We start from the raw sequence: 20,257 nt of genomic DNA on the forward strand, positions 1-20,257 counted from the left end.
GGGCGGGTGTCACGATTTAAAAGTAAAGTTGAGCGTTCTCTGTTTATTTCTGTTTATTCTCGTCTCGGAGCCCTTTAGGAGTGAAGTGTCTTGCCCTCCTGGCTGAAATGAAACTGAATATGGTTCATTTTTATTAGCAGGCGTTACGGGGCTTTGTTTTTGTTGCTATGGAGACGAACTCGCGTATACTCTAGCGAGCAAGCTAAGATACAAAACAGCCGACGGCAGTTACAACAGATAAAGAACAGCCGTTTAGGATTCTGGACCCGGAAAATGGTAAAGTTATCTCGCTGAGGGTGAGAGTACTGCTAGCTAACTGTGCGTTGTTTTTATTTATTAGTATATTAGTCGTCTAGGCAAAGTCTTGCTAGCTGGCGTTAGCTCATTCTCATTCGGTTATAAAGCGCGTCTGGCTGTTAGCTAGCTAGCTAACCTGCTAGCACGTTAACTGTCATAACGATAAATAAACAAGTCATAGGTTAGCTGCATGTTCACTGTTTTTACAAACATGTGGCTGCTAAAACAGTGTCCAGCGTGTATTGCCGCAGTAGCACATTAAAGCCCAACTTGCTAGTTAGCTGCTAAAGTTCAGAAACCAGCTCCACACACAACATAGGTTATCTAGGCTAGCTAGCTTGCTAACGGTAACGTTAACCTGGCTTAACTTGGTTATCCTGCAGAACGGGAAAGCACGTTTTAAAGTCCGTTCGCTTATTGTTTGCCGTGTCCTAACGTTTTAAATAAATGCATGTGGCTAATGTTGCAAGGGTGAATTACAACCAGAGTGACAGAGACCCTACAGTGACACAACTGAGTTGACTAGCTCGCTACGTTAAGCAGCGTTATTACTTATCTAGTTGGAGAGACTTTATGGGCAGATTTTTAAATCTAAACAAACTGCGCTTCTGCACGAAGACATAATTAGCATGAAAACTGCATGGCAAAGCCCTGCAGGTCTTCCACAGTGAGAATATGTGACTCTGTTAGTGGTTTGCCACTAGATGTCAGACGTGCCCTTTATACGAGCACTAAGACTCGTTTCATCGAGTTGCGATTCAACATTAACAAGAAGACAATATTACAGTACAGGACTGTCTTAAGTTTGACACATGTCCGTTACTTACGTTGATCATTTTCTCACTCATTTGAGCGACGGTTTATCTCTTTTCCCATATGGGTATATGATTGTGAAAATCACAACCAAAATCAAAACAAATTGCATGGTTGCAGAGGACTTGTTATTTATCCTAGAAAATCACCAGGTAAAACAGTTGTACATAACTTAATAAGCCTGTGGCTGTCACTGATAATCAGGCTTTTTCGATACTCTTTAGTGGCACAAACTGTCTTTTAGTCCTGTTCTTTATTTTGATATTTTTTACACTTTTCACATTGTGTCTCTTAAATGAGTGTACATTGATCTGTACGCAGGCTTCATCCAAACAGCATGAAATGTTTGCTGTAATAGCACAGGACAACAGTAGGTGTCTGAGAAAGTGTTGGTTTCCAAGAAGGGCTTTGAAAGGAAAGCCCACTTTGGCTTGAGAGTCGACCCACTGTGAAAGGTAGCAGATTAGCCTAGCCATTTCCAGTTTGCTCTGGCTAGACTCAGACAAGTAGGTTAGCCAAGACTCATTGATTTCAGTCAAATCTGTGAGAAAGACGTGTTTCATGAATGACTGTTAGTGCAGCCATGTTGTTAAAAGGCAGGCAGTTACTGGTCGGTCATAGTACTGATTTTAGTCAGGAAGTCTCTGTTTGATCTCCTTACGTCCTCAGAGACACAGCTGTCCTTGGTTAAACCTGAACAAGGCAGGGAGTGAGGAAATGTGATCTGTCTCATGTGTGCCGTCCATCACCTCTTTCATGAGAGGAATGAGAGTCCAGAACATCCCACTGACAGATGGGCCAAGTGCCACAGTGTGGTTCACACCAAGTTCTCAACAGCTTTGCTCATGAAAAAGAAATGCATCACATTTTCAGCAAGCAGCGTGGTTATGTAAACAGTAGTTCAGGGAAGTTCTTGCTAATTTATTTAATGGTAGGGTTGATGAAATGCAAGCTGAGCAGGACCTACGTTTCTTTGGTTTGACACAGTATGACCTGAAGTGCGCAAGTGTGTTGAGGCTCTTGCGTCACATAGGCGGTCCATGCTGCGTCTGTCTTGCATGTTTTTAGGTTCTTATTTGAAGGGGGAAAAAAAATCAGCCTTAAGTTTTATTTATCAATACATGACACAAGTTTGGAGTTTGTAAGTTATTGCTTAAAAAGTTTGTTGAGCCGCTGAGATTGTTGACGGAATCTGTTCCCTCTCTGTGTTCATGAGCTATTCAATGATTCCTAAAAATGCCTACTGTTCATCCAAATGTTGAATGGAGCGAGTCAGTGGCATGTGTGGTTACTGGCTTCTCATTCATTTCGTTTGTCCACAGTGTCTACCCTGTCTTGGAGTCAGTCCTTCGTGATAACATCTTTTAGTTAGTGGGGCTTATTTTTGGAAACATGGCTGGGTATTTTGAACCCTGCGGTATAATTTTAGTGCCGCCAGTCACCTATTTTTGTTTGGTCATAACCAGGTGGTTCTACACTGCTCCATTCTTCACTGGAGTTGTGATGTAATTAGACATTTCAGGATGACTAGAACCAAGACTACCTATAGGGTATATGCTTGCCTGCACTCATTCGTTCAGAGGAGGCAATTCATGCCAATACTATCTCTACCGTAGCTGAGTGAGGGGTAAAAATAGCTCTCCCTGGGGGATGGGCCCCTCATATTAGATATAAACTGCTCGTTTGTGTGAAAGGCTTTCTTTAGGTCAGACACAAAAAAAGAACAGAAGAGTGCAACAGTTAATTTCATGGAGCTTTGATGTAACCCGTAGTGTTTTTTTCCCCTGTAAACGTTATTAGTTAACATAATATAGTGAAGTAGGTTATTTAATTTTGTGTAGTAGGTAATGAGTTAGGCTAGTTAGAGTATGTGGAGCTCAGCAAAGTGAGAATCAATTTCCACACCACTAGGAACCAAGAGATCTAATTGAAAGAATAAATGTTTTTTTTTTATCAAAGAGAATAAACAGAATATGAAATTTAATTGATAAAAGTGATTAATTGTATGTTTGTGTCGTATGTTGACTGATCAAGGACTGACCGATTGGCTCATATGTTTAATTGGACTAATTCTTACTTACTGAACTTAATTGGTGTTCTCTTTATTTAAAGTGCTCCACAATTGTAAAGCGTGCTCCAGCAGGAGTTACTGAAGCAAAGCATTCTCATTTGTGTGCTTTACTGCTACGATTGCATAACTATTACACACCCTTTCAGTTATTAACGTGGATATTGAAGGTTATTAGTTAATAAGTCATCTTGCAACAAAAATGGGAATTCTACAACTCTGTGAAGTGACCCTTGATATCCCCTGGTTAACAAAGCTCAATGAGAAGAGTTTCTCATCAGTATTCTGCTCCAGCTCTGTCTGGATGACATGCTGGATATCCCACATGCATCTTCAGTATGTGGGGCTTCTATCCAGCAGGGGGCAGACAGTGAGGTAAAGATAGCACATGCCTTCTCCTCCATGTTTCCAAGGGCACCCTCTGCCTGTTGTGAAGGTGAAAAAGGTTAAGGCAGGTGAAATCAAAAAGGTTATAGCAGTGCTGTTAAAGTGAGAGGTCAATTTAAACACCGAGAACGGCCAACAGCCAATTATTTTATATCAAAACCATCTTATTTCTTTTGTAATAACCATTATTTTGACCTTTGGATTGTTCCACGTTTAGTGACCATATTGCAGCTCCTGAGGGCTGAGTGTTGGTGTGAAAGCAGCAGCAGCAGCTGTGTAACTGCTCCCTGGCTTGAGTGAGGCACCCCCAGGGGAACAGAGGCTTGCACTTAGAGCAAGGAGTGGTAGGCTCCATGTTGTGACACAACCCAGCTGCCTGCTCGTACTGGGGGTTAGGCCCAGAGAGCTCTGGCTGCCTGTCCCGGCTCAGGGGTCGCCATACTGACATCCCCCTGCTGGGCCCGAGCAGATCAGAGAGTTCACAGTGTGTTTCTGTTGTGCTGTTCACAGGAGGAGCGCTTTGCCTTCCTGGCTGAGTGGTACGACCCCAGCGCCGCTCTCCTCCGGCGCTACCAGCTGCTGTTCTACCCTAAAGATGGCTCAGTGGAGATGGTAAGCAATTAGGCTTTGTTTAGAGCGACAGTCTTATGAACTTTTATTCCCACTCACACATGGAATATGTGTTCAGTTTAAATATTATTACTTTTGGCACAACTTGATCAAAGCATCATGTAATCTACATTCCAGAATCTGTGATGTCTAATACAAGCATGTTTTCGAAGTCTGTTATGAATAACAGCACCTTCTTGATTGTCATTTAGTTTGATGTGAAGAATCAGCGTACCTTTTTGAGGAGGACCAAATATGACGATCTCCATCCGGAGGATCTGTTTGTGGGGAATCGTGTTAACGTCTTCTCTAGACAACTCAACCTCATTGACTATGGGGACCAGTATACAGCCAACAAACTTGGCAGCAAGAAAGAGAGGTAGTATCCCCCTCTTTTTTTTTTTGCAAATTTTACATAAATCAAAGTTCATAGGCTTTTATTTGGGCATATAAGAGAACGAGTGAGCTGCAGCTGCTTCAGATAAGCATGAAAAGCATGAAGATAAATTGGTACCACTTTACTGTAGTGTTTATAAGATTACATGAGACCTACATAAACTTATAGGTTTTGACAAAATAAAGAAACCCTATAAATAGTTATGAAAATGACCTATTCCAATACGCATTGTCTATCATAAAGGCTGCTTTTGTCAGCTTTGATACCCATTTATGATTTCAAAGTTAATGGGTCAGATGAGTGATTTTTATTTTTTTTTTCCTCTTTTTTTCTGAGATGTTTATGTCATGACTACGAGCCTCGCTGTTGACATCTTGTGTAAATAAAAATAATGCGTATCCACAAATTAGTAAGGCGTGGGAATGAGATCAGAGCTTACTAATTTGTGGCCATGCATTAGGATCTCATTCCCATGCTTTACTAATCGTGGCCACGACTTAATTATCTCATTCCCACGCCTTACTAAGTCGTGGATGCACATTATTTTTATCTATACAGGGTGTCACCAGCAGGGCTCCGTACATGACACTGTTTTCTTCGGGGAAATGATATAATTTAACAACTGACTTTGTAGTTTAGTTGCATAGAGTGGCATAATGCTGATAAATAGTAAAACTTCCTTCACATTGGGGCCACAGATGATGTTCACTTTTGCCAAGTCAGGCCGGTTAGACAAAATGTCATATCAGCGTTATGTCATTGTCTCATACACTGAGGAAAAGCATATGTGATTTCATCCCAGAAAGTGTCTGGACAACCTAATAGAAAAAAAATTGTCAACTTGACATGAGAGTTGCAAATGCAGCCCATATGACCAGTGCCAGCTGCTGGAGTGTCAATTGTCAAGAAGGGCTTATGCACATTGCATGAAGCATTATAAATACTACTAGAGATGGGCAATATCACGTCATCATCAACATGATAAAGTTATCGTGATGCACAAAATGCTTTATGCCTGTACTTACAGAACACTGACCAGCTGCATGTATAATTATGTAGAAAGCATCAATAGTCCTGTTTAATTATGTTTAGGGCAGTTTTGATTGTAGAATGTAGTCCTTTGTATCTGTTTCCAAATAATGTATTACTTATCGTGTATTGTAAAATTTTAAAGTATTGTGTGCTGTTATTTTTGCCAGATTACCCACTCTTAAAAACTACCCTAAAGTAAAGTTACTGATAAATCAACATTTAATTCCACCATCAACCTATATTTCTTTGCCTAAAGCTGTGTTTTATACACTGCTCAAAAAAATAAAGGGAACACTTAAACAACACAATATAACTCCAGGTAAATCAAACTGTCCAACAAACTGAAGCAACACTGATTAACAATCAATTTCACAGCTGTTGTGTAAATGGAACAGACAACAGGTGGAAATTATTGACGATTAGCAAGACACACTCAATAAAGGAGTGGTTCTGCAGGTGGGGACCACAGACCACTTCTCAGTACCTTTCTGCTTTCTGGCTGATGTTTTGGTCACTTTTGAATGTTGGTGGTGCTTTCACACTCGTGGTAGCATGAGACGGACTCTACAACCCACACAAGTGGCTTAGGTAGTGCAGCTCATCCAGGATGGCAGATCAACGCAAGCTGTGGCAAGAAGGTTTGCTGTGTCTGTCAGCGTAGTGTCCAGAGGCTGGAGGCGCTATCAGGAGACAGGCCAGTACACCAGGAGACGTGGAGGAGGCCGTAGGAGGGCAACAACCCAGCAGCAGGACCGCTACCTCCGCCTTTGTGCAAGGAGGAACAGGAGGAGCACTGCCAGAGCCCTGCAGAATGACCTCCAGCAGGCCACAAATGTGCATGTGTCTGCACAAACGGTTAGAAACCGACTCCATGAGGATGGTATGAGGGCCCAACGTCCACAGATGAGGGTTGTGCTCACAGCCCAACACCGTGCAGGACGCTTGGCATTTGCCAGAGAACACCAGGATTGGCAAATTCGCCACTGTGATCTTCACGGATGAAAGCAGGTTCACACTGAGCACATGTGACAGACGTGACAGAGTCTGGAGACACCGTGGAGAGCGATCTGCTGCCTGCAACATCCTTCAGCATGACCGGTTTAGCAGTGGGTCAGTAATGGTGTGCGGTGGCATTTCTTTGGAGGGCCGCACAGCCCTCCATGTGCTCGCCAGAGGTAGCCTGACTGCCATTAGGTACCGAGATGAGATCCTCAGACCCCTTGTGAGACCATATGCTGGTGCGGTTGGCCCTGGGTTCCTCCTAATGCAGGACAATGCTAGACCTCATGTGGCTGGAGTGTGTCAGCAGTTCCTGCAAGATGAAGGCATTGAAGCTATGGACTGGCCCGCCCGTTCCCCAGACCTGAATCCGATTGAGCACATCTGGGACATCATGTCTCGCTCCATCCACCAGCGCCACGTTGCACCACAGACTGTCCAGGAGTTGGCGGATGCTTTAGTCCAGGTCTGGGAGGAGATTCCTCAGGAGACCATCCGCCACCTCATGAGGAGCATGACCAGGCGTTGTAGGGAGGTCATACAGGCATGTGGAGGCCACACACAATACTGAGCCTCATTTTGACTTGTTTTAAGGACATCACATCAAAATTCAGCCTGTCATGTGTTTTTCCACTTTAATTTTGTGTGTGACTCCAAATCCAGGCCTCCACTGGTTAAAAAATTAGATTTCTATTGATGATTTTTGTGTGATTTTGTTGTCAGCACATTAAACTTTGTACAGACCAAAGTATTCAATGAGAATATTTAATTCATTCAGATCTAGGATGTGTTATTTGAGTGTTCCCTTTATTTTTTTGAGCAGTGTATATTAATACTGTGAACATCTTTTGTCACAGATTGAAAGGTAGCTCACCATCCTGTATTCTCCGGCTGTTATAACTCAGCTAAAAATACTTTCCAAACACCTTGAAGCTTTGTGATGTTCTTCTGTTCTCCTGAAAGGTTATTTTCAAAATAGAGCAGATGATATCTTTACATGCAGTCCAAAAAATCAGTATTTCCATGTCCTACAAGATAAAGACCAGATGAAGTCCAAGCCCAAGCTTCTTTATCTGACATTGAAATCAGACTGTGGAGACTAAGTGCTCTTCCCAGTCAAACCCAAATTGCATATCTCTGATTACTACACTAATGGATCATTCTGTCAACCTTTTCGAGTCGTCACTGATCTCAGAGGTAATTTCAATTAGTGGTAATCTGGTGACTCACATATGGAACGAAAACAAAAACCAGCTTTCTTCAGGCGCCTCATCTCTTCTTCTGCGTCAGCCTGTGTGCTATGAATGTAATCAGAGAGCAAGAGATGAGTGATTAAGAATCGATTGTTTGGTTATACCCTGTGGGGTAGTAAAAACTATTGTAATTTTTAAAAATCTGATTACACTGGCTCATGCAGCTTGCTTACACTTTTTTTGTGGGCACAGACTAAGCACATACTGAGCTAAACTGCAGTGCCAGTTCTGTATTGCCATGAAATATAAAAATTTTCTTGGTTTATGTTTAATCTGGATCTGAAAAACTGCCCTGTAGTTAACTATTTTCTCTTCCTAGCACATGTGCAATAACTGGTCAAAATCCCATATGTTCATTAAAAGTAGGGATGAGATATTACTGGGGACCTTTAGCAACTTTGTTTCTGTCAGGTCAGCTTTTCAAAATTTCAGTCTTTGTTCTGCATCAATTTTTACAGATAAACATCAATAATAAGTTATGAACTCTTATGTGTAAGTTTCAGCCATTTTAAATGAAACTAGACATCCCTTTTATGTCTGATTTGTAGCTTTCTTAATGAAAAGCTCATTAGATTAATTAGCTGTCTATTTAACCAGATATTTGAACCAGACTTGCTCTGTAAACTAGGATGGCATGCTGGTGTGGTCACCTCTTATCCTATATTTGATTCTGATGAGGTACTTGATGAGCATTGATACTTTGAACCTTAGCCGAGAGCCTCATGAAGGTTTGCTTGTCCAACAGTCTACAAATTCCTTTTTTGTTTGTCTTTCTCAGGACTCTGGCTATGATTAAGCCTGATGCTGTGACCAAAGTGGGTGACATTATTCAGATGATTTATGATGCCGGCCTTATTGTCACCAAAGCCAAGATGACCAAGTTAACCTGGTAAGCTAAGAGAGCGTTAAGCCCTATAACACATTATTTGTCTTTCAGCACTTTGTAATTAGCTCAACATATTTGAGATAGCAGTGCTGTCATTAACAGTGGTCATCTCCAGAGTATGTTTATGTTTGTCATAGGTGTGTTTAAGATTCTGCCCAATTATAAATGAGCTCATTTATGTCTTGTAAAACATTTTGGTGTCAGCCAGGAAAGCTGTGGAATCATAGGGAGACTTTCACTAGAAGCAGTTTAAAACTAACATTAAAGGTTACAGATGTTGCTTGTAGGCCTGCTGTGAATTGTCAGGTGACATAGAGCCTTGGCAGTGGAGAGCAATCTATTTAATTACACATACCAGGAACATATGGCATTGACAAGAGATCACGGGATCCTTAGTTTAGTTATCTTAGTTTTTTAATCTTACTCTACCATACCTAATTCAACTAGTCACTCTAAAGATGTAGTTTAACTGATTTGATACTGAACTTTGCATAAAGGTAGTTTATCAGGAAAAAAGGCTGATGACTAGCTGCAGGGATGTGTGCAAACAGTTGAGTCTGTCTTGTTGCTTTGGTGTGCTCATGCTCTGAGCCATTGTATTACTGTTCCTGAAATTGCTCAGTAAACATTGTCCCATTATCCATCAATTAGCTAGCTACAGGTTACATTTGTCCCAACCACAGTATTTGCTTATCTGCTTTAGATGTCTAAAAATAAGCACCACTGTCACAGATTTGTCACTCCTAGCTATGGGATTCTTAAGGAAGAATTGCAGTTGTAATGTTTGTAAATGTAAACCGATTCACACAGTTACATTTACATTTAGATATTTAGTTGTAGATGTAGTTAACTAAAATCTGTACACATGAACCATGAGCACATGACATCTTACTTTTAGATGCATTCCAAGATGTTCCAAAAATCAGTCATAAGTGACCTAAACCCATCCCAAACCAAATGCTTTAAAGGAAAATTTCATCGATTTTTCCAGAGGTCTGCTTCAGTTATTGAGATGAAACAGCCATTCAGAGTAGTCTGGTTCATTGTAGAAAACCTTCCAAATTGCATAGCTATAGGATCTAGAGGTCATGATGTCTGCAACCCAAGTATAGTCATTTTATTTACTATTCAAAATGACCAGCGAACCGACACATGACTTCTGTTTTTACAGAATGGTAAAACAGTGATAAATCTGAAAAAAGTTTCTTTGTATGCTGTTTTGTAGGGATTGCATAATTGTTTCTTTTCTGATACCAATATTGAAAGTTTGAAAATCAGCAGATACTGATCTGATATTTTTTCTCTAAAAATGACTGTGTTATAAAATGAGCTTATTTTAATTGAAGCACTTCACTTAGGATGAGCATCTAAAACTGGGGTGCAGGTAGTTGCCCTACACATACACGCTCACTAAACCTGGCAAATAATGGAGGAGTTCAGGTATCTAAGACCTGTGAGATCACAGGACCCCTGATCTAAAAGTAGACCATTATGCTCAAACTACTCTACTGCCCCACATAAAGAAATACAGTGTGTGTTCTGAGTGTGTTCTGTTTCAGGCTAGATTTCCTATTCCCGCCCCCCCTTGTATGTGACACAGTATTCTCTACCAGCCTGATACTGATACCTGGGTTTGGATCGGTGCCATCTGTGTTATTTTTTGCCCTACAACATCCTGCTTGTAGCTCTCTGCCATGAATTAGTTTAAGAATGTTTTAGGCCAGAACCTTGTCTCAGAAAACAATGTCTTAGGTTTTAGGTATCGTATTCTTAACCAGGTTATGTCAGAGTTTTCAGCTATTTTCAGCCTTTAGAGACAAACACTTTGGATGTCTGGTTCCTATAACCACTAGTGTGAACAATTATGAAGTTTCCACATCAAACTACTCTGAGGGACTTTATTTACATCTTAATGACTGAATGATTTAAAACTGTAAAAATATAAATTAGTCCACTATTAGTCTAGTTTATTTCTTTTTGTTCTCCATAGGGTTAGTTTCTTTCTTTTTTTTCTCTCTCTCTCTCTCTCTCTCTCTCTCTCTCTGTCTCTCTCTCTCTCTCTCTCTGTGTTGTTCTCTCTCTCTCTCTCTCTGTGTTGTTCTCTCTCTCTCTCTCTCTCTCTCTCTCTCTCTCTCTCTCTCTGTGTCGTTCTCTCTCTCTCTCTCTCTCTCTCTGTGTCTCTCGCTGTGTCTCTCGCTGTGTCTCTCTGTGTCTGTCTCTCTCTGTGTCGTTCTCTCTCTCTCTCTCTCTCTCTCTCTCTCTCTCTCTCTCTCTCTCTCTGTGTCATTCTCTCTCTCTCTCTCTCTCTCTCTCTCTCTCTCTCTCTCTCTCGCTGTGTCTCTCGCTGTGTCTCTCTGTGTCTGTCTCTCTCTGTGTCTCTCTCTCTCTCTCTCTCTCTCTCTCTCTCTCTCTTGCTGTGTCTCTTGCTGTGTCTCTTGCTGTGTCTCTTGCTGTGTCTCTCTCTCTCTCTCTCTCTCTCTCTCTCTCTCTCTCTCTCTCTCTCTCTCTCTCTCTCTCTCTCTCTCTCTCTCTCTCTCTCTCTCTCTCGCTGTGTCTCTTGCTGTGTCTCTTGCTGTGTGTCTCTCTCTCTCTCTCTCTCTCTCTCTCTCTCTTGCTGTGTCTCTTGCTGTGTCTCTCTCTCTCTCTCTCTCTCTCTTTCTCTCTCTCTCTCTCTCTCTCTCTCTCTCTCTCTCGCTGTGTCTCTTGCTGTGTCTCTTGCTGTGTGTCTCTCTCTCTCTCTCTCTCTCTCTCTTGCTGTGTCTCTTGCTGTGTCTCTCTCTCTCTCTCTCTCTCTCTCTCTCTCTCTCTCTCTCTCTCTCTCTCTCTCTCTCTCTCTCTCTCTCTCTCTCGCTGTGTCTCTCGCTGTGTCTCTTGCTGTGTGTCTCTCTCTCTCTCTCTCTCTCTCTCTCTCTCTCTCTCTCTCTCTCTCTCTCTCTCTCTCTCTCTCTCTCTCTCTCTCTCTCTCTCTCAGAGCAGCTGGTGGCAGCATTACTCCTGCCTGTGTGGTGTAAACACACACCCAGTCAGACACTGAGACTTCCGCTTAGCTCTGATCTGAAGTGTTAATGAGTGTTGAATAAGTGAAAAAGTCATTCTGCTGATTCATTATCTAATCAAAATTATTCATGTGCACTTTCTTCCTAATTAAATATTTTTTGAAAGTCATATTTGGATTTCTGTTGCCTGGCTGCCTTTACATTATTAGTGATCAGTCTAATTCAAACTATAACTGTGGATATCAGCCATATCTGTCTACGGTCTTAAACTTGGGTATAATTTTTTCTTCCTCTTGGAAGACTAGAAGGTGATGTTACAGGGTCAGTCTTTTATGTTACTTGTATTATAGTAGGCAGTGGAGAAAATAAATGTTGACCACTATGTGCTAACCTATAGGTGCGTAGACTAGCATTGCGTTAGCTGCAACACTGCTGTCGTTATTTATCTGTCACTGCAAAGTATATTACTATCTATTACAGTGTACTGACTGTCATTACACAGTGTTTTTTTAAGATAGCCATGTCGGTAGCAAACTGTGGCCATTTTTCTGTTGGAAAATGCTGAGTGTTAATCTTTCCTTTCCTCTAGGAGGGATTATCATTTTATGCTGATCAGGACTGTTAACCTTCCCTCTGTGTCTTAGTTTGCGCTTAACTATGGAAAAAAATGTTTGTAAATGCTTAATGTAATTAAACTCTGTGGTGCTAAACTTGTCATATCTATGTAAACTGCAGTGAGGGGAAAACCCATTGCAGGTCATTCAGTAAATGATAGAAAAATAATTGAGATTATTTGAGACTTCTGGACCAACTGAATGGGAACAAATTGTTCTTGCTTTGAGCCCCTGTCTTATAGAAGTGAGCTTGGCTCATTGGATCACTTATTAACTGTGTGTACTTTTATGGCTTTCTTACAGGAAGCAGGCAGCAGACTTTTACATGGAACATCAGTCAAAGTCTTTTTTCAAGTAAGTCTTTCCTGGGTGAATGATTCACTCATGTGCCGAGGTTGCAGGTGAGCTTTTCAAAGAAATTTTAAAGGCCAAACACCTTGCATAAGCATTCTTGTGACGTTGCACTGATTCTGAGACGATGAATCTGTAACCTTCTGATGTCTTTGAATGACATTTCTGTGTTTTTACAACAAGGCAGTGACGTAGCAGAGCCTTGCAGTCATCTTTGAACTGAAACTTTTAAAATCTTTTGCTTCATTGAAGGATGTTGCAAGGACATTGTGGTGCCATTATATGTGGCCTTGTCCTTCAGACTTCTCCAGTGTGACAAAGATTTTAAATGTACTGCTCAGTGACGGTTCCTTGCTATGATCTTTTAAGTTGATAATGTTGTCAGCTAAGATTATTTTCACCACATACACACTTTTTTTTTTTTTCTTTTCTTTTTGCTAAACAGTAACCTGATGCAGTTTGTCACCTCTGGGCCAGTGATTGTCATGGAGCTTATGGGAGACGAGGCCGTGTCAGTCTGGAGGAGAGTTCTGGGTCCCACTGACTCCAGCGTGGCACGCAAAGATGCTCCAAACAGCCTCCGTGCTCAGTTTGGCACAGATGGCACAAAAAATGCAGGGCATGGGTCAGACTCCTTGGCATCTGCAGCAAGGGTATTTAAAATGCCACACTCCATCCAGTTCTCAAAATGCCAGTCACACTGGCCAAATATTCTGCAGGGTAGACCAACATTCTCCTGTTGGTATTCATCTTTAGAATTCTCAGAAAAAGAAGTGACTGGCGTATCATTCAGTCTGATTCATTTGTCCTTTCACAAACATGAATTTTTGCCGATGGTTAATTGACATTTTCATGATACATGATATGCATAACAACATTTTTTCGGAGATTTTATAAGTTAGAGGAAACAAAGTAGAACTTGTAGTCACACGAAACCAAAGACTGCATTGCTTTTATTCAGTGTTTACATACATTGCACTAGAATAAACCTACCAAATTATGGTCACTTTGTACTGAAATATGCATTTAGTCAGTGCTCTTTTAGGACCTCTAGCTCATTGCATGCAACTGCTGAGGTTAAAGGGGGAAGGGGCCCTCTAAAAGCATTCAAGCACCAGTCAGTGGTTAGAATTTAGTTTTTGTTTTTGTGTTTTTGTGTTGACCTATCTTATGAAATGGGTTTTTTTTGTCTCAGCCTTAGCAATGGAAGCGCACCCAATACCAAATTGATATTGTTTGTTGCATATACATATAAAGCTGTAAAAGCTGATGGCAAAAATAATCAAGGCTCAAATAATGTTTGATCAGGTGATGATATAATACTTGTAACAGGCCTAGTGAATCCAAATAATCAAACACAGACAATCAGTATTTATTTATTTTTGGTCACTGGCCTTTAGATAACATGTTTAAAATTAAATACCCTATGTAGTATTAATCTGAACTTTTGCTTTTTAAACAAACAACATTTCAGCTACTCATTACAGATTAAATAGGACTTAATTAAATAAGATGTTTAATTCTTGCACATGGCACAGCCTACACTTTGCTGCTTTTATAGTGCTTACTGTTTTTCTCTGTAGGAGCTGGAGTTTTTCTTTCCTTCCACTGCAGGGCATGGCCCCTCCAACACAGCCAAATACTCAGACTGCACCTGTTGTATCGTCAAACCTCATGCTATCTCAGAGGGTAAGACTCTAAATACACAAATAACACATACACTTATTGGCCTCTGTTTTAATGGAGAGAAGGCCATTTGTATGGTTTCATATAGAAACATAAATGTGGAACATTACTTTGTAAAGCAGGTTCCACATGGTTTGCATGGGCTGTACTGAATGGATAAATGCCCTTGGGATTTCTCAGAACTTTGCCTGAGGTGTTCAAAATATCTGAAAAGCTAACTTACAAATTGTAAGTTGCAGTTTGTGGTGTATACAGGGTTAAAGTGAAACAAGAGCACATGCAAGCTGAGGGGCACATTGCAGCTCCACATACATTCTACCTGAAATAAATTGGAACATTTAACAGGAGAACAAAAACATGGTTAAGGTTGAAGTCTCCTTGTTCCATGTCACATTCATTTTAATGACATACATGACTTCACAACTGAATGCGGTTTGTTTATGCTTCATATATGAAATGACATTTCCAGCTGGAGGTTTGTACCAATCTTATAAAGGCTTACTGGAGGCATTAAAAGCCAAGCAAATCTGCCTGTTTTGTTATTGTTTGAGCCATTTTAAGTGACTAGTGATAAGCCTGCTTATTGTTTACTTATTGTATTGTCTTATGGATAGGCACAACTTTGTTTTCCTAAAACTGAGTGGAGTGACTCATGAAAGACTCTGTATTTATATATACACTCACTGGCCACTTTATTAGGTACACCTTGCTAGTAAAAGGTTGGACCCCCTTTTGCCTTCAGAACTGCCATAATTCTTCATGGCATACTTTCAACAAGGTGTGTGTGTGCGTGCATGTGTGTATATATGTTTTTTTAATTTGGAGAATATATGGCGTGTCCCTGCAATTGTGCCTTTTAAGGTTCACTGCGATTCTTCTGTGTTTCATACTGTTTAAAATTCTTTGCTTAGATAACTGTGTCCTTCCAGTCATGCTGTACTGTCGCTGTACTTGTTATACATTGATGAGTGTGTCACCCCTAAAGCCAGCACATAGTCTTAACCAACCTTTTCTCCGGATTTTTCCAAATCCCTCTCCTGATCCCTGTTCATGGAGCATGCCGCCAGGGCACTGACCTGTGAAATCTCAAATCCTCTGAATGGAGCTGAGGTAGATATTTCACATAGCCACCATGGGTTGAAAAGGCCTGTAGTTGATCTTTCACATTGCTGCTGGCAGATAGGCCTGGAGGGAATATTCCGCTAAGGCAGAAACTCGCCAAACCATAACGATAATTTATGAAATTAGCTATGAACTCAGGGATAAATAGGAACATGATATAAGAAGTGTTTTTCCTTGTTCTCATATATCTCTTTGTATTGAATTTGGGGCAGGTAATTTGGTCATATTGAAATTATTAGATGGCTGTGTTTTGAAATTATGTCTGGCTCTGCTAGTGTGAGTTTTAAGGGGTCCAAACACTTGTTGAAGCTTCTACAGCACAATAGACATGAAACTTGAATGACACTGACCACAGCTCATATGGAACAAATGGTAACTTCTAAACTGAAAAGCATTGACTCTTAGATCTTAGAACTTGCATAAAGTAAACAACACTTTGCTTGCTTTGATTCATATCGGTCAAGCATTTAAATTTTGAAATCATTTGCATTTTCTCTAAAATCATGCCCACAATGTTGTAGTGTCTAGGTAAAGAGACACATGAGGCCATGATTTTTGCTACAAGAAGTGCTCTTTATTTAAACGAACAGAAAAGGCACATACAAACAGCCAGGGAGCAGGCTGGTCACCTCTAGCCATGCAGTGCCACTCTGCAGTAACCACCCAACCCACACTAACTAAACCCTCACGCTAACACAAAATAATACAATAAACACACACACACACCTTTTGCTAATGAACAACATAAACATTTAATGTCCCTTTGGCATAGTAGGGACAGGATATGTGGTGCAACTCTGCATACCATGTGCCTAGAGCCCCTTCTACTAATTGGAGCAAGTGGCAGCTGCTTCAGCATGAATTTTGGAAGCTTCCGTCTAAAAGGGTGCAACATAATCTACAGTTAACTTTTTCAAAATAGCTACAACTCTTCAACTCAAGGTGTATCTTCACCAAAACTGGCATGCATGCCTTACGCAGCCAGATGCACACACTGCCAGATGTTTCACACTCTGTCGCAGCTAAAAGACCATATTTACACTGCCTTTCAAAAGTTTGGAATTCCTTGTAATGTTAATAATTGTAATTCAACAATTACTTAGATTGTAGAATGAAATGTTATAAAGTAAACCTAAACTAGTTATTTACTCACAATTTAAAGTATTTTTGCTACAACATGTTAAAAAAAACAAAAAATGTTATGATGCTATTTATTGATATTTCTTCTATTCTTGATATTTCTTTAAATATTTGATTAGAGAGACTTGGTCACAGTTTTTTTTTTTTCTTTCTCTTTCTCAATGTTCATATTATTAGAAGTTCATTTCATGCATGACATACAGCTTTCTCAGTTATTATGGCATCATCTACAATTATGTTGTTGTTGAAATTTTCTAAGCTTGTGGATGTTTCTTTTACAGAAGCATTTTTGAAACCTTTATATTATTGACATGTTATACATGTATCTGCAGCAAAATGGGTTTTTATAATACTAAAAACAGTGACACTGCAATTTTGAAAAGTAATCCAATAGCCAATACAGATAAAGTACTTGAGTTAAGTGGACCCCTAGACCATATTCCCCAAATATGGCAAACATGTTCCCTATTTGTCAAAAAATTCCTTGCTTGGAATGTTTCCGAATAAAATTTACCATTCAATTCAGTAAAGATGTATAGATATATTCTTATGTGTTATTGCTGTTATGTATTACCTGTTATGCCTATGCTTATTTTAAGACTTTTAGTATCTAAGAAGCAAATCAATAACTCCTTACAAAATAGTCAACATTTGGCCCCTGAGTATCTCATCTAGGTAATGTGCAGATCTAAGCTCTGCCACTTGGAACCAAATTCAAGTGCTCAAAGGCTTAGACATAGTTGCGTAGTTGTATTGAGCTGTTTAAGAATGTTGCCCTCATGGCCAGTAGTTCAAAAAGGAGATTTTTTTTTTAACCTTTTGCCCTGCTGTTTTGATGATTCTGTCACCCAATAGGATCGAAACATAAAACACTTTACTATCAGTGACAAAAGTAAAAGAAAAAAATGTTTAAATGTTTTAGATTTCACATTGTTGAATGTCAATTACATGTTGGAGCAGCCCCCCCAACCCCCCCCAAGACCCCCCCTCCCTCGATCATGCTTTAAGGGTTCCTGTCTTGTGAAGTGATGAGGGCCCCGTTGTGCTCGAGCTGTTACTCGAGGACTATTCACCTGATCGCAATGTGCTGCTCTTCTATGAGTCACCAGGTTGGCAGATACCTCGAGAGACCCACTGTGAGCGTATGTACACAGCACACACTCCCACACACACAGTAAGATCTCAGACCTCCGGTGGGAGTGTGTCTTGCCTGCAGGCCTCCAGCTTGGATGCTGATGGCTGGTGATTCAGAGAGGACTGTAGCTTGTATTATTTATTTATCAAATAAATGTTTTTGATTGAGAGGTCTGGAGCCCAGCAGGTTTGTGACCATGGAGACATAATAATAGCCAGTATCAAAAGTCTCTGTCAAGCGAGCTGGTATGATGGAAGTAATTTGAGAGATTGGGCCCTAGTCCCTGTAGTAATTCTGCTGGCTGGTCATGTGTGGCAGGTTCCCTTGTGTTGTTGCTTTTGCTTTTTGTTACATAATCCTCAACGGATTGCTGTTCATATGTATAATATGATTCCTCAACTGTCAGTTAAACTCACTTATTTAGTCAGACCACTAATCTTGCCCTGTGAAAGTCACCATCTCATCATATTGCATAACAAGCTATTAGGTTAGAGCAACATGCAAATTTTTCTCTGCACGGGCTCTTATGAATTTGAATCAAGTTAATTCAGCCTGCCGAAGAGAAAACATTGCTGTAGAGAAATGTAGCTTTTCAAAAATGTATGCTGCTGGTAAGGGAGGGGCATGATGATAAATGGCTAATCATTTACTCACCCTTATTGTTCAAAAGCCTCATCCCTGGGATATATTACACTTTCACCAGGACAAACCCTAATAATATTTTAACAGAAAACCATTGAAGCCTGGTGAGATTTTAAAACCGTTTATGTGAAGCCTTTGTATCCATTTTTTAGTGCAGTCATCAAGATCATGTTACTTAGGAGCTTGCCCTCAATATAACTTAAACTTTGGGCTTTGTTCATTAATCTTGCTTGTGAGCCACCCCATATGGATCAAAGTCTACCTTGGTGGAAACAGCCAATAGAAATACAAACTCGGCAGTAACTTCAACCAATAGAACTAAACTATCCATGGGACTCAACTAATTGTAAAGTGTGTTTGAACTCAGTGCTGTGCAGAAGACTCAACCAGTAAAAATATGTTAATCCATCAGGATATGTTCTCAGTAGAAATTAGCTAAGGCTTTCATAAATTAATGTACCTTCATTACATTAGATCATGTAGAGCTTACCCATGACCAACCATGCTTGACTTAACTGAAGAAAAACCTCTTAGCCAATGAAAGAGCAGACTCGTGACTAGAATAGAGAAATGTGTTGCTAGGCAGCCACAACACCATTGCCTAGCAACAGGCCTGGTTGCGTCTGGAAGCTCCTGATGTGACTGGGACCTCAGGCTCAGTGTTAATGCTCAGGGAGAATATGGAGGATGTGTGAAGGTGCCATTCACATGGCCATAAAAGATCCATGGATGGGATGGTGCTGTGACTTTAGTGAGTAAGGGAAAAATCTGTAAGGAATGTCAGAAGCCTGACATTATTTTTCTATTTTGGTTACATGTCTGTCTGTCTGCCCTTCGATGGACTGGTAACAAGTCCAGGTTGTATCCTACCTTCCAACCAATGACTGCTGGGTTAGGCTCTAGCTCTCCGTGCGACCCATAGGAGAGAGTGAGAGAGAGTGCGTATAAGTGTTTTTCTGCACTAGTTGTGGTGTCGGGTTGGCCTGTGTGTTGTTAGTTTGCCCAGACTCTGTTTAACTGTCCTGTTTACTGTCATTTGAGCCATCATCCTGCATCAGCACTGTGCCTGCTGTTCTCAAGTATACACTGATATGCTGTTGCTGAATGCATGCTATTATACCAGCCTGCTTGTGTTTGGAGAGGGAACAAAGAGCAGCTCAATGCTAGGAGCTGCTTGTACCCTGAATGTAAACCTTATGTGACAAAGACTTTAATGACTTTGTTTACTTTCTGGATATGGATGAGGCTATTTTAGGACTAAAATCTTAATCTTTGGGCTCCGTTCTTTCTTAGTTCTGAATTAGATTTAATCACTGTCTCAAAAAACTTCTTGGGGTAGTTTTGATTTCAGAGGGAAAATACAAGAAACAGTAGAAACTAATAGTAGTAGTTAATATGATTTTTAAGTAAATAGTCATTCTTAGAGGTGTGAGGCAAAACGATCCATTCTTTACAGGGGTGCTGATATGAATCATACATCTTAAGTGTTTAAAAGCTATCCCAGAAAAAGTTATTAATAGGGCTGTCAAGATCATGACATTTTAGCTGCTGATTAGTTGTCATATAAATAAATGTGATTTAATAATTTAATTGTCTTTTCTTGTTCATTGTTCACAACTATGGAAATACAAGCCCCTGTGGCCATATTTTGGCTAATTACACAATACTTACTAGTTATGTTTACTTAGTAGCTGACACTGGTTGTACAGATTGTGTGCACACACTCATACAAATGTGTAGTTACACAGAATGTGTTGAGTTAAGCAGTACTAAGTTTTTCATAATAGTGACAACACAAGTAATGATACTCATTTTGCCATAGCAAACATG

The 20,257-nt window shown here is 40.3% G+C and overlaps 1 protein-coding gene across 2 annotated transcripts in view; it reads left to right on the plus strand.

Moving 5' to 3' along the window:
- Window positions 1-11: 11 nt before the first annotated feature.
- The window catches only part of nme7 (NME/NM23 family member 7), a 49,458-nt gene continuing 29,212 nt past the window's right edge, over window positions 12-20,257 (plus strand). The window contains exons 1-7 of one of the 2 annotated variants that reach the window (XM_037534916.1): window positions 12-22; window positions 4,076-4,177; window positions 4,387-4,553; window positions 8,634-8,744; window positions 12,655-12,705; window positions 13,148-13,355; window positions 14,286-14,391. In XM_037534916.1, the coding sequence (XP_037390813.1) occupies window positions 4,175-4,177; window positions 4,387-4,553; window positions 8,634-8,744; window positions 12,655-12,705; window positions 13,148-13,355; window positions 14,286-14,391 (646 nt within the window). In that variant the 5' untranslated portion in view covers window positions 12-22; window positions 4,076-4,174. The other variant, XM_017698076.2, reaches the window with a different exon arrangement.

The sequence above is a fragment of the Pygocentrus nattereri genome, chromosome 26, assembly GCF_015220715.1.
Source record: "Pygocentrus nattereri isolate fPygNat1 chromosome 26, fPygNat1.pri, whole genome shotgun sequence".
In the NCBI taxonomy this organism is placed as follows: Eukaryota; Metazoa; Chordata; class Actinopteri; order Characiformes; family Serrasalmidae; genus Pygocentrus; species Pygocentrus nattereri.